The sequence below is a fragment of the Chanodichthys erythropterus genome, chromosome 3 (genome assembly GCF_024489055.1).
Source record: "Chanodichthys erythropterus isolate Z2021 chromosome 3, ASM2448905v1, whole genome shotgun sequence".
Lineage (NCBI taxonomy): Eukaryota > Metazoa > Chordata > Actinopteri > Cypriniformes > Xenocyprididae > Chanodichthys > Chanodichthys erythropterus.
The window spans coordinates 64968969-64983367 of record NC_090223.1 but is presented as its reverse complement, the minus strand read 5'-3'; the positions used below and the strand labels follow the sequence as shown (position 1 = coordinate 64983367).

Sequence of the window (14399 nt, the reverse complement as noted above, 5' to 3'; positions counted from 1 at the left end):
TAGCTGATAGGTCGTAGCACGTGGTTAGCAAAAACTCCACGTGAGCTACATTACACTCACACTCATAAAGTTATAAAATGGATATAAACACTTTTAAACAGCAAATAAACAGCTGATTTAAGTAATAAATTCACATATGAACTCATTTCTCTACATATTTCACAAAAAAAAAATGTCACGGGAAATAAAGATAGATGCAAGCGCAAGTCAGAAAATCTCATTTGAGCTTCACACCAGCGTCAGGTAAACACACACACACACACACAAACAGCAGGAGAGTAGTGATACAGGGACTTCGATGAGCCGTGGTGAGATGGTGAAGTCCAGGTGAATGATGATCGTGCTGAAGTCTGGGAGTGGCGAGGTGAAGAATCCAACGTGGAACAAAGAACCGGAACGAGGACACGACGAAAACCAACTCCAAGGGAAACACACACGAGGGACAGAGGAAACAGTACAGGAACTCCAAACAACGACCTGACAAACACGAGACGAGAGACAAGGCATTAAATAGGCTGCCTAGATAGGCAACAGCTGCCGCTGATCAAACAATCAGCGGCGACGCCCACATGAAACAATTAACGTGACAGCACAACAAAAACACAGACGGCAGCATGAGACCGCGGATCTTCAACCGTGACAAAAAACACATCACAGTATCATTTAGGAACACTTGACTCACAAAAGACTGGAAAATTGCAGAAATCATAACCAAATATGGTGATTTATGAGCTCACTTACCAAGGATAAATCAACAGAGATCAGAAATAATATCGATATTTTCTATATTTCTTCAACAATAGGCTATTTGATTTTTTAAACATTAAAATCAATAAAATTGTTTTCATGTGCATTTTAATTTCTTCCTCTCTTTTTTACAGGTCTGACATGGGCTATAGTAACCTAGGTTACAGTTGCATACGTGCTTCAGATGCAGTCACGCAGAGTCATTCCCCAGAGTGTCCTCATTCAACGCCTCTCATTTCCTCCTGAGGGAACAAAGGTTACAATCGTAACCCAAAAAATATTTGCAGTCTAAAGTCTGTTGGACAGTTTAAACAATTACGCAAGTTATCTTTAAATATAAAAGAACGTTAATTCAGTTGATTCAGTACATCACTAGAAACCGAGAGCACAACAATGTTGATTTTTATAACGGTTTTAATGCTCAATGTGTGGGCCATATCGGCAGATGATGTACTTTCACCAAACATAAACATCATTGAAGACCAGGGGAAAATGAAGAGCATTGAAACAATAATGGAATCTCTGGAGACTGAAATGGAGCAACTAAGAACAGAAAACAAAGGTAATGTAATGGACACTACATACATGACAGGGTAGTCCCAGAATAAAATGAAATGCAATAATTTACATATTTATAACACCATATTGCTCATACTGTGATGTCTACTAGTTTGACAAAGATTAAGAAAGTGAATCTATATTTCTTCAGCTCTTCAAGAATGCTTTGAAATAAAGACACAAGTTTGTTTTAAAGAAGATACTCAGCAGATTATTGCTCAAGTGAAAGCACTTCAAAAATTATAAAAATGTTATGGAAGTTTAAATTTAGTTCACTACTTACAGAACTGACCGCCACCGTTACAGAGCAGAAAGGAAACATCGGAGAACTGAGGGATGAGATGAACAAGAAAAATGAAGGTACTTCACCAAAACATTCACTGTTTTATCAATGATCCTCAGAGTAAAACACCAATGCAATACATTGTATAGTGTAAATGTTAGTGTAAAGTTGAGTGTATACTGTGTAAATTGGGTTGTATATTACAATAATCAATGTAAATGTCATTTAACAATCTTTATTCCTTCACAGAAATTTCAAATCTTTCAAGTCAAGTGGAGGAGTTGAGAAAGGAAAATAGAGGTGAAAGTGTGCTTGAATGATGTTAAATTCAGTGTCTACATTCTCAGTGTAATACAGTAATATATCACAATATATTTTTCGATAACAGGCAGAGAAATAGCTTTTTCAGCGTCACTGGTGGAATCTGGCGATAAATATATTGGTCCTTTTAGACCTCACTTCACAATAACCTACAAGAACGTCTTCACAAACATAGGGAACGCCTACAACCCAGTTACAGGTAATTATCAATGAAATGGAGTCATAAAACTCAGTTTATAGTAATGAAAACCTTCTGTTTCATTCAGACCTCTCTTCATTTGTGTAATGTATATAAGAGAATCAAATGAGTGTGTTTGGTAATTGAGTAATCATACAGGAAACAGCTGATTCTGTATCTCTTGTTATTTGATTTAGGTGTTTTCACAGCCCCACTGAAAGGAGCGTACATGTTCAGAGCCTCTATATATGGTCATGGCCCAACTCCAGCAACTGTATCCATTATTAAGAATGGAGAGATTGTGGTTTCAGCATATGATTATCAGCCTCAGGGTGCATTAAACTCCTCGAATGGAGTTGTGTTGATCTTGGAGGTTGGAGATGTTGTCTATGTGAGACTTAAGGCTGGCAGGAGGATATATGATAACGAGAATAACCACAGCACTTTCAGTGGTTTCCTACTGTTTCCCTTAAAATAACAGGAGATTTGAAGAATGTGATTCAAATAATTCTGAACTTTCAGCATATGATTTATGATAAAAATTATGAAGAATGATTAACATATGAACTTGTCTTAATGAGGACTAATGTGTGTTTGAAATTTGCAGTAGATTACTGTAAAAGTCAGTATAATACACTATATATACTGAAAAGAGTTTCAGCACTGAGACAGTACCCATGAATATCACATGTGACTCAAAAGTGTTTTGATAAAAAGTAGTAAATCTAATAATGTTAAATGATACCTTTTTAAATGTATCTTGTTACTGATCCTTGATCTGTATCTCTTCATCCTATATTAATAAATGAGAGAATAAAGAGACATTGTGGCATTTTCTTTTCCTCATATTTTCATGAATATTTACCCAGCAATGTTTGCTTTGAAACATTCATGATACATTTATCAGACCTACCTGGATTTGCCACCTGATGTCACCTGTTGGAGTTTGGGTTCCTTGCCGCTGTCACCTTTGGCTTGCTCAGTTGGGGACACTTGACATTTGACTTGACATTTAATATTACACAGTGCTTTGATCTGCCTGCATTGACACCATTGAACGAACTGAACTGAGCTGGATGATGACATCACTGTTTACTCCAGTGCTGATATAGATAAATTAACTAAATTAATAACTATTGATTCTTACATCGAAATGAATCAATACTGAATTTACTTAAGATGGATACTGACACCATTTTCTTTAAGAGCTGCTGTTCAGCCAAAATTATACACCAGTTATCAATGTAAAGCTGCTTTGACACAATCTGCATTGTAAAAAGTGTTATAGCCTATAAATAAAGGTGACTTTATTGAGTGCCATTGATTACATTTTTTAATTTGACTGAATCATTTTTGGTATTGAATAAACTACATTTATACTTGAAATTTTGATTGCTTCTTTTATTTATACTGATTCTTGAAAAATAATTTTTTATATATTTTATGTTTAGTCTCAAATTAACTTGTCCACATTTTTTATATGGGTACTAACTTTAAATGTTTCAATTCAGACACATGAATGAACTCTGCTTTATGAACTCATACAACCTTTTTAACGTGTGTTTGTATCATATTTCTCACGGTTTATAGTTAGATTTCAATGCACTTCTGTGATTGTAGACAATGCAGCGTCTGAACAGGACTTTAATTTTGGAGTGATGACGTGACGTCATAAGACTGCGATCCTGCATCTGCTGTGATTCTGCTGAAGAACGATTTTTTTTTTTTTTTTATTTAAGCTATTTTAATCGATAGAAACAGTTCAGTGATTTATAGTTGTGTGGGGCTTTTTTTTAAAGCGACATGAAATTAGTTTATCCTGCTATTTAATGTAACATTGTAAGTTTTTATCTAATTAATGAAGAACACAAACACAAGTTCAGTCTCTGGAGAGGAAGGTTATTGCACACTGAGTCCGAAATTCGCATGCGAAACTTTCGCACGTTAAAAAATAAATTCGACCTCACGTTATGTCAATCGCGTTTGCACACTGCCTCCGAAACTTTCGTCCGTCAAAAAAATATTCGGATCAGGTTCGATTTTCTGCGTTTTTCGCATCCGTGGCACGCATTTTGAGAGACGTTTTGACAATTCAGAGCCACCGTACGCGAACGCAAAAATCCAGAATGCCATCTGACAAGTTGATCCACGTCGTCTACAGCACAAAACAGCAGCACTGAATGACAAACAACGTGAGGAATACAAAGAGACCGAATATAAAGACAGATTGTGCCAGTAGTAAAGCATCAAACAGAGCCACTGACATCCTGAAGTAATATTTGAAACGCTCGGATAATCCCGCAGCTCCTTGATGAGGTGAATTCTCCTTTCTCTCTATGCAATCTCGGGATTGAATAGACCCAATATTTCCTCTTTCTTTTTCTCTTTTTAAGAAGAGAGGAGAGAACTAATCGTGCTCACTGCTTGAAGACTTCATTTTGTATTGTTTTGCGATTTGTTTTGCGATTTTTTTCGCAACACATTCATTAATACGCATCGGACTCAGTGTGCAAAGTCTCTGTGCGTGACGAATTTTTAGGATTGCGAATACGAAAAAACGCATGCGAAAATTTCCGACTGGAGAAACTGAACTTTTCATCTCCGAGTCAATTGAATCAAACACTTTGAGAAATGATTCAGTGAATCACGACACGTGCTGCTCAAACAGTGAACATGAACGAGAACAACAAACACTAACAAACAAACTAATCATGTTTTTATCAAAGAGTAATACTAGATGTAAATCATAAATGTCTAAATATTAAGTGTTTATTTTTAAGCAGTGTTAGTTTTTTTTCTTTTTTTCTAACCAGGTTTGAAGACCATTATTATTCTGTTAATTATTCTCTTCTTACAGATGGTGTTTATTAAAGAGGAGACTGAAGACATGAAGATGTCGTTTATTAAAGAGGAAAGTAAAGATATGAAGATAATTATTAAAGATGAGACTGAAGACATGAAGATGCAGTTTAATAAAGAGGAGTTTGAAGAAATAAAGATTGAAGAAACATTCAGTGTGAAACATGAAAATATTGAGGAACAAAAAGGTTGGTTTTATTCTCATAGCTGAACTCAGTCATTTGATCATTATTAAAATGTCCAGCTCTACAGAAATAGAGAATATACAGAGGTAGCCAAAACAATTTTGTGCAACATTAAACCTAATATCTTCTTCTGAATAGAGAACAACAATGGAAAAGTATATTTGTTTTCTGATCATGCTCAAAAGTGCTGTAGTAACATTTAAAAATGCCTGAACATAAAGAGAAGTAATAGACTTGGTCAATGTCGTGTCATAGCTGGGGGCGTGGCATCGGCATGGGGGAAAACAATCCTTTCCCCCTGACTGGAAATGTGTATATATACCTAGAATCCAGCATGAAAAACAAAATAACAAGCAAAACAAATTAAGAACTACAAAGATTGATTGGAGCTCGCAACACGGCTGCCATGCTCGCCACCATCTTCTGTGTGTACGTTACAACTTGCACACTATTAAATATTTTTTGCGTTGCACCATTAAACTGGATTTTGCATGTCAAATAAAATCAGTAATAATCAATACATAATTTCTTCATCAGTATTTACATAGTCTATTGATCCTAATTAATTTAGTTTCAAATATAGTTTCTGAGTGTTACTCGCTTATAAAAACACATTATTCATGACTGAGTAGTTTTGGATTAAATTGAAACTTATTTTAAACCTTGTCTGTGAAACTGGGGTTAAGAGACCTCCAGGGTGGTACTGGCTGTGCAGGTGACCAGGGCCGATCCGACTCTTCAGGTGGCCAGGGTGGAGCTGGCTGTTCAGGATGCCATGGTGGTGCAGGCAGTTCGGGCAGCCAGGGTGGAGCCGGCAGTTCAGGGGCCCACTTTTTGGCTGTGGACGGAACTATGGGTGGAACTATGTCTGGGTTCACTGAAGTGGGCTCTGTGGCAGCGTCTGAAGCGGACGTGGGAGCAGATTCATGCTCCACCTAAATGCCTAAGGGCACACGTGTGGTGGCCATCTTGACCGCGGGCTTAGGTGTGGTGGCGGCCATCTTGGTCACTGGACTGAGGACTTGAATGCTCTTGGGTCCTGCAGATGGAAGGCAGGCAGATCTCAGCACTGTCCTGACAGTTGTAAATGCTGGTCTGCCACTTTGGTCCCCAGGTCAGCACTGTGGAACCCCATCTTCGGACACAGGGAAGCACCGGAGGGCAGAAATGGATGGATCCATTTATATGGAGGGCTCTGGTGTGGGGTGAGCTGGCAAGGCCAAGTTTACTTTAACTACTTCTGCTTCAAAATGTGAACCATTTAAATAAAGAATAATATTTATCGACTCGACTAGACCAGCTCACCTGATGGGAAAGCTCGATAAACTCCTCCACATACTTCTCCAAAGGCCGACCAATCTGCCACAGATCCCACAGGAGGTCCTCAGCCAGGATATTTTTTCTTTATTGGTCAGTTCTTCTGTAACTTTGTGCTCAGGCAGGAAGAAGACAGACAAATCCACCCAAGATAATCCAAGTTTAATTATAAGAAAGCAGACATACAAAATGTGAAGGGTCCCTTTGGACCAGGTTTGAAAACCACTGGTGTATTGAGTATAAGGTCTATAGATGGGATGGGCAACTCTGTTCCTGGAAGGACCCAGTTCCAAAATTTAACCCCAAGTCTTCAGGACTGTGTGAATATTGCAGGCACATGTATTTGATTAGGGATTAAACTTAACTTTCCAAGACAGTGGCCCTCCAGGACCAAAGCTACACATCCTTGATCCATAGGATAGGGTATAGATATACATGTTGTTGGTTTTGATGCATTAAACGTCTAAATTGTATTGTCTTTTTTTGTCCTAGACCTGATGGCACTGAGAGAGGCGAGTCATGAACTTAATGAAAGGGAAGAAGAGAAAGAACATTATGATAAACATGATTTCATGATTGGAGAAAGAGCGACACAGGCTAAAAAGACTTCCCCACGAAAAAGAGCTCAAAAGAAAGGAGCTAAAAGATATTTCGCCTGCCAACAGTGTGGAAAGAGTTTTGATCAACATGGAAACCTTCAAGTCCATATGAGAATTCACACGGGAGAAAGGCCTTACACCTGCCAACAGTGTGGAAAGAGTTTCACAAATAAAGGAAACCTTAAAGTCCACATGAGAATTCACACTGGAGAGAGCCTTTTCACCTGTCAGCAGTGTGGACAGAATTTTAGTCAAAAAGGAAACCTTAAAGCCCACATGATAACTCACACTGGAGAAAAGCCTTACACCTGCAGTCTGTGTGGGAATGGCTTCAAACGAGAACAAAACCTTAGGGAACACATGAATATTCACACTGGAGAGAGGCCATTTACATGTGATCAGTGTGGAATGGGTTTCAGATTTCAAAGTAACCTAAGGGTCCACATGAGGATTCACTCGAAACAAATATCTTTTAGAAGTTGTCACTGTGAAAAGAGCAGAGGTGTAAAGAGTACCTGAATACAATACTTGAGTAAAAGTACAGATACCTTACAATGAAAATTACTCCATTACAAGTTACAAGTAAAACTGCCAAGCAGCAGTGACTAAAAGTGATGTTTGGCTTAGGAAAACTGACATATTCTGCCTGTAATCAAATATTATTCAAAATGTCTTAAAGATTTTGTAAGCATATTGCGTAATTGTGATAACTAGTAAAACAAATTGTGTGACCATTTTTGGGCAGGATTATCTACTCCCTGTCATCATTTAACTCCAATACAGTTTATTTTCATTGAAAAGTGTGTCTCATCTCTGCTGCTATCTTGTTACTCCTAACTACAACCCGAATTCCAGAAAACTTGGGACATTTTTTTTTTAAATTTGAATAAAGTAAAAAATTAAGACTTTCAAATCACATGAGCCAAGATTTATTTCACAATAGAACGTAAATAACAAAACAAATGTTTAAACTGAGAATTTTTACACTTTTATCCACAAAATGAGTTAATTTCAAATTTGATGTCTGGTACAGGTCTCAAAAAAGTTTATTTGGGGGCAACAAATGGCTGAAAAACCAAGAAATCTTGAAGAAATTCAGCTGGGGGAACATCTAGGAACTAATTAATTTAATTGATATCAGGACTGATATCAGTCTTAATTTTTTACTTTACTGTTACATGATTAGCTATAAAAGGCATGTCTTAAGCCAGGTTCACACTGTGCAATTTATAATAGTCCTTTACGATGGTTACTTGTCATACTGTATGAAAATGATCCTCATGTCACACTGTGGGATCTCAGCTGTCAACGCGTTAAAAACGGACGTGCGCATAAAAAAATTGTCCGGAGTTTTACATCATCAAAACATACACATTCGATGACGGTGAGCTGTGTTACACACGGGACTGAAATGGTGGCTAACAAGACATCTCTATCATTAATTTTGATCACGGCTTGTCTTGAAAAACAAAGACAATTTGACGTTCGTCGTAGGAGAAGTCACACTGGAGGATTGTGCGCCAAATCTTCTGATACTGCCAGAATTTCGTCGGAGGTAAAATTTGATTGCAACGGTCATTAATCGGCTGTCGGTAAATATGTCAAACTAGCAATCAAAGACAACAGATTTTAGGCTAGGATTATAGGAATCTTTTAGGATATGCAAAATTTGTCTCAGATGACCAAATTGTGGCCAAAATCGCACAGTGTGAACCAGCCTTTAGAGAGGCAGAGTCTCTCAGAAATAAAGATGAGCAATCTGTGAAAGAGTGCATAAAAAGATTGTGGAATACTTTAAAAACAATGTTGCTCAATGTGAAATTGCAAAGGCTTTGCAAATCTCATCATCTACAGTGTATAACATCATCAAAAGATTCAGAGAAATCTTCCAGTTGCGCTCCATTTTTCTGGCTGCTCCCTTTAGGCCCCAAGTGTGCTCATTGTACCACGCCGTTGGACTAGTTTCCTTAATCTTTTTTAAGTGCAGAGGAGCAACTGAGTCTAATGTGCTGGAAAATACAGAGTCAGTAGTTTCTGTTGCAGCATCGAGGTATTCTAAGCTGTCCGAAGACCCCGATATACTTCAAACTAAGTTGTTTAGGGGTAAAACAAAATTCGAAATGCGTGAGCTGCAATATACTGTAATCGAACATCTGACGCTGCCCACACTGTTGAGACTGAAAGTTAGATGATTATGTAAATATGCACACTTTTTAGGCAGTTGTGGCCTAATGGATAGAGAGTTGGACTTGTAACCCAAAGGTCATGGGTTTGAGTCTCAGGTCCGGCAGGGATTGTCGGTGAGGGGAGTGAATGTCCAGCGCTCTCCCCACCCTCAATACCACGACTGAGGTGAGACCCATGAGCAAGGCACCGTACCCCCAACTGCTCCACGGGCACCGCAGCAATGGCTGCCCACTGCTCCGGGTGTGTGTTCACAGTGTGTATGTGTTCACTGCTGTGTGTGTGCACTTGGATGGGTTAAATGCAGAGCACAAATTCCAAGTATGGGTCACCATACTTGGCCACATGTCACATGTCACTTTCTTCTCAGTAACAAAATAAACACAACAGCTAGCTTTTTTTTATAGAAAGCATAAGAAAAGCGTCTGATCATAACATGGAGCACGAACTCTGCAAATTAGCATCCAGTCATGTCACGTTTATTTATATAGCATATATATGTTTATTCAATAGATTACAGCAGCTTTACAGTATCAAACACAAAAAAAAAAACAGTGTCAATGCCTCATTTCATCAGAAGCACAACTTTATTTTCTTCTATAAAGCGGCTATCCAGTATGTTCATGTTTTCTCCCGCGGAGATCTTACCTTGACAAACTCAACAGATCAAATGACTCAGAGACACATTCCACGCTTTTCCTAAAAGTTCACTTTGACAAGCCCTTCCAAACTTCCAAAAAGAACAGTAAACAAACTTCTCTCGGGCCTGATTTTGTTCGAAATGACGTCACATCAGTTCTTTCTTCGATTTCATTTGAAATATATCGGGGCCTTAAGGTGATAAAACTGATCAGGAAGATTACTTATAATAATAATAATAAGTTTATTTTATATAGCGCCTTTCTACAAACTCAAGGTCGCTGTACAATATTATAACACAAATGACTATACACAGGCAAAAAATACAAAAACATCAAAGGCATAACACATAACGTCATACAATCAGAGGTCAGAGAAGCAAGAAACAAAAAGATAAGTTTTAAGGTGGGTTTTGAAATCATGTATTGATGATAGGTCTAGAATGTGTTTCGGAATGCAGTTCCAGAGTGAGGGGGCAGAGATGTTAAATGCGCAACCACCAAATGATGCGAGTTTGTGACGTGAGATCAACAACAGACGAGTATCAGACGATCTTAATGTGGGCATAGGGGAGAGTATGTTTGAATGAGATCAGAAATATATTGAGGGGCAAGACCATGGAGTGCTTTGAATGTGATAAGGAGCATTTTGTATTGAATTTGAAAACGAACAGGTAGCTAATGGAATCTGTGTAGAATGGGAGTAATGTGAGAAGATTTCTTTGAATAAGTGAGAACCCTAGCTTTAGAGTTTTGAATGTATTGGAGCTTATTAATTGTTGTGTTTGGTAAACCATAGAAAAGAGAATTACAATAGTCGAGTCGGGAAGTAATGAAGGCGTGAACCAGTGTCTCAGCATCGTTGGTATGTAAGAAGGGACGTAAATATGCAATATTACAGAGGTGAAAGAAGGCAGACTTAGTGAGTGAAGAGATGTGTGGAAGGAGAGTGATGAGTCGAAGATTATGCCCAGGTTTTTAACTGAAGTGGAAGGTTGGACCAAGATTCCTGCAATGTTAACACTGTCAAGACAGAAAGGTGATACAGATTTTGGTGAACCAACATTTAGTAGATCTGTTTTGTCTGTGTTGAGTTTGAGAAAGTTACTGGTCATTCAAGCATTTATATCATTAATACAAGCAGATATGGAGTTGATGAGAGGAGAATTGTGTTGAAAACTAATATAGAGTTGGGTGTCATCTGCATAGCAGTGGAAGTTGAAATCATGATGACGGATAATATTACCTAATGGGAGCATGTAGATGTTGAACAATAAAGGTCCAAGGACAGAACCCTGGGGAACACCGTGAGAAACGGGCAGAAGTGGACTTGGCTTGGTGAATGGAGATGTAGTGCTGACGTTCAGACAGGTAAGAAATGAACCAGGATAGAGGAGTACCACAAATACCAAGAGCAGAGAGTCGTGAAATGAGAATACTATGAAAGATTGTGTCAAAAGCAGAGGAAAGATCTAACAGAATTAAAATGCTAATGGAGCCTGAGTCAATGGCCATAAGGAGGTCATTGACAACCTTGAGAAGTGCTGTCTCAGTGCTGTGGTGAGTGCGAAAGCCGGATTGTAAAGATGTGTAGAGGTTGTGAGATGACAAATAACATTGAAGTTGAGCTGCAACAACTTTTTCAAGCAGCTTTGAAAGAAATGGAAGTTTCGAGATTGGTCTGTAATTGACCATGTCAAAAGGATCGAGACCATGTTTCTTTAAGACAGGTGTGACAGCTGCAGTTTTTAATTCCAGAGGAACAACACCAGTACTGAGTAGTTGAGAAATGAGGAGTGAAATAGGCAGTGAGATGACAGGCGCACAGTTTTTAAGTAAAGCAGTAGGAGCAGGATCAAGACGACAGAAAGATGCAGAAAGATTTGATTTCTTGATTAGCTCGGAGATATAAGCAGGGGTTGGAGGGTTAAAGTCAGTAAGAGTACCAGGGACAAAATCAGAGGGGAAGTCATGCAAGGGGTGAGAGGAGTTAGTAGGTGAAAAGAGATCATATGCGATTTATTTTATTTTGAAAGAAGTGTAAGAATGACTCACAGAGGTCCGCTGAGTTACTCATGACAGGTGCAGGAGGGTTGGTGAGTTTATTAACCACAGAAAACAGTGTTTTGGGACGAGAGGTTGCATTAGTAATGAGGGTAGAGTAGTAGCAGGAACGTGCAGTGTTTAGAGCGGATTTGTATGACTGTATGTGTTCCTTGTAGGCAATAAGATGCAAATTCAAACCGGTTTTCCTGTGAAGGCGTTCAAGGCGGCAACCAGTAGTTTTCAGTTTGCGAAGTGCAGGAGTAAACCAGGGAGATGTATGTGTCGAAGGTACAAGTTTACATTTAAGAGGAGCAGGCCACAGGCCAAGTACACAGCATAAAAAAACATGTTCTACAAGTAATTTCATATTTTAAAGTACACATACATGCTTGGTTTTTATTTCTTGCAGCAAGTACTATTTTTTTTACTTTTTTGCACTGTGTGTTTTAGGTGTTCCACGATACAATGTGGTTTTTCCCAAGCATTCCAAGCAATGGGTGGCTAGGAAAATTTACGAACCCACAACCCAGAACTTTAGGGAGGAACTTCTGGTAAAAGTTATGGAGCGGCGCAGTGACCCCACTGTTTTCAAGGACCCAACCTCGCAAGTTGTTGTTCCGGAATTGCCACAGAACATTGCTACAAAACCCAAAATGGAAAAAGCAGCAGCAATTGAAAAGCATGTTTCAAGGTTTCAAAAGTAAACGGCCGTGTTGTACATCATTCCTTTTGAACTTTTTTTCACTGTTTTCTACAATTTTGTAGAACATACGTTTCGAGGTATTTTTGTAGGATACATTTCACAATGTAAAAAAAGAGTGCTGGGAGCACCAGAGAACTGCATGTAAATATCTAATTACATTTCATAAATAATTTTTTTTTTACTATGGATTGACTCTGACTGAAGTTGAATGTACTACTGTAACAAAAGTTTTTGATTTATATTCACGAGTTCACACTTACAAATAAGTCAGGTAAATAAATTGGTAAACGTATTTGGCGTGCTGTCCGGGGATTATAGAAGTAACCCTTTAGATTATATGAAGTAACCCAGAGAGTGTGAGGAAACGGGGTGGTGGAGGGATTCTGGAAACTGTCGAGGATCCTTGGGTGAGTTTTGACTGTGATTATATACAGGCCTGAACTCATGCTGATTGGGTAGATACGTTGATTACAGATTGTTGACAGCTGGTTGAGATGACGTAATCATTAAGATGACGTAATGATTGGGTAGCTTATTTGACTTGTTCCTCCTGAACTACGTTAATAAAACATAATGTCTAGCTAAAAAACTGTACAACATATTTGTTTTTTAATTTTTTATTTAAATTTCACAAAAATAAACTGTACAAATAAAGGCTCTGACTTCAGTAACAAGAAAAATATAAAAATTATTCTAAAAACAATCAAATCATTCCAAAAGCTTCTTCAGCTTCTTTGAAACCCACATACGCTCCAGATGATGATGGGTATCTTTCACGTATGTTCTGCACCACACATGACGGCAGAACTTTCCTGTTGTGTCTTCACATTTTTTCTCCTTTGAGTATCCACTCCAGTACAACACGGTATGCCACCAGTCTATACTGACTGAACAATAAAGAAGATGCATTGTTACTACAATGGCTGTATGTATAACAAGTAATTGTAAAAAAAAAAAAAAAAAAAAAACCTTAAATAAATACTTACTCTACAGTTAGTGTGCTACCTGGTCCTTCAGGCCTCGGTCATCGTATCCAATTCACTTTAGGCAAGTGAAAAAACACGTCTAAAACACTGTGGCTCAGCAGTGGTGGAAAGCCGGTATTCTCCGTTATACAGCACAATGCAGATGTCATCTCATCTGCTGAGTGTTCCACATGTTCCAGCTGCGGCTTTAATATGTCCCACTCGGTGCAGCACAAGCTCTCTAGTTCTGTAGGCATCGTATGGCAATGAAGACATTTACACCACCAGGTCTCCATTGCTCTTTGCCTTTCCGAAGCTTGTGACAGCGGTTGCTGCTGTGTAGGAGCTTCTTCCATCGCTCTTAGTTCTTCGTCCGTGTATTTAGGTTCAAATAAATATGGCTGAGCAAAAAAATGCAAGTCTTCCTCTGTGTCGAAATCCTTAGACATGTTTGTGAAGGTTGTTTTGTTTACAGCGTGTGTCTTCCTCAGACTGTAAACGAAACTTGGGTGCACGAGATAACACGTCATCAGCGTCACTGTCCGGAGCAGAAGGGGGTGGTAATGCACCAATAAGCTGGATGCCAACCGCCGTAAAACAGGAAAGAAGAAGAAGCAACAGCGTCACTGTTGAGTCAAAGCTAATATACAACCGACCCGTAAGAGAACACAATGCTGTATAGTCACATTTTTTTATTATTTTTGGACCAAAATCTATATGACATGCTTCAAACAATTCTAACTAACCCACTGATGTCACATGGACTACTTTGATGATGTTTTTATTACCTTTCTGGTCATGGGCAGTATACCGTAC

General features: G+C 38.5%; 1 protein-coding gene and 1 pseudogene across 1 annotated transcript; both read left to right on the top strand.

Annotated features, from left to right (window-relative positions):
• LOC137005239 (uncharacterized) overlaps positions 1 to 14399 on the top strand; it is a 615607-nt pseudogene that overhangs the window by 36440 nt on the left and 564768 nt on the right.
• LOC137007423 (complement C1q-like protein 2) lies at positions 1109 to 2910 on the top strand. The gene is made up of 5 exons (XM_067368869.1): positions 1109 to 1309; positions 1591 to 1665; positions 1838 to 1888; positions 1977 to 2108; positions 2285 to 2910. The coding sequence occupies exons 1-5, from the start codon at positions 1141 to 1143 to the stop codon at positions 2563 to 2565; spliced, it is 708 nt and encodes a 235-aa protein (XP_067224970.1). The 5' UTR covers positions 1109 to 1140; the 3' UTR covers positions 2566 to 2910.

Bases quoted from the DNA above. Each gene is read 5' to 3' on its own strand.
- LOC137007423 (XM_067368869.1), top strand. From the start codon at position 1,141: ATGTTGATTTTTATAACGGTTTTAATGCTCAATGTGTGGGCCATATCG. The intron at 1,889-1,976 runs GTGAAAGTGTGC...TTTCGATAACAG, and splicing joins GTTGAGAAAGGAAAATAGAG to GCAGAGAAATAGCTTTTTCA. The intron at 2,109-2,284 runs GTAATTATCAAT...TATTTGATTTAG, and splicing joins CGCCTACAACCCAGTTACAG to GTGTTTTCACAGCCCCACTG.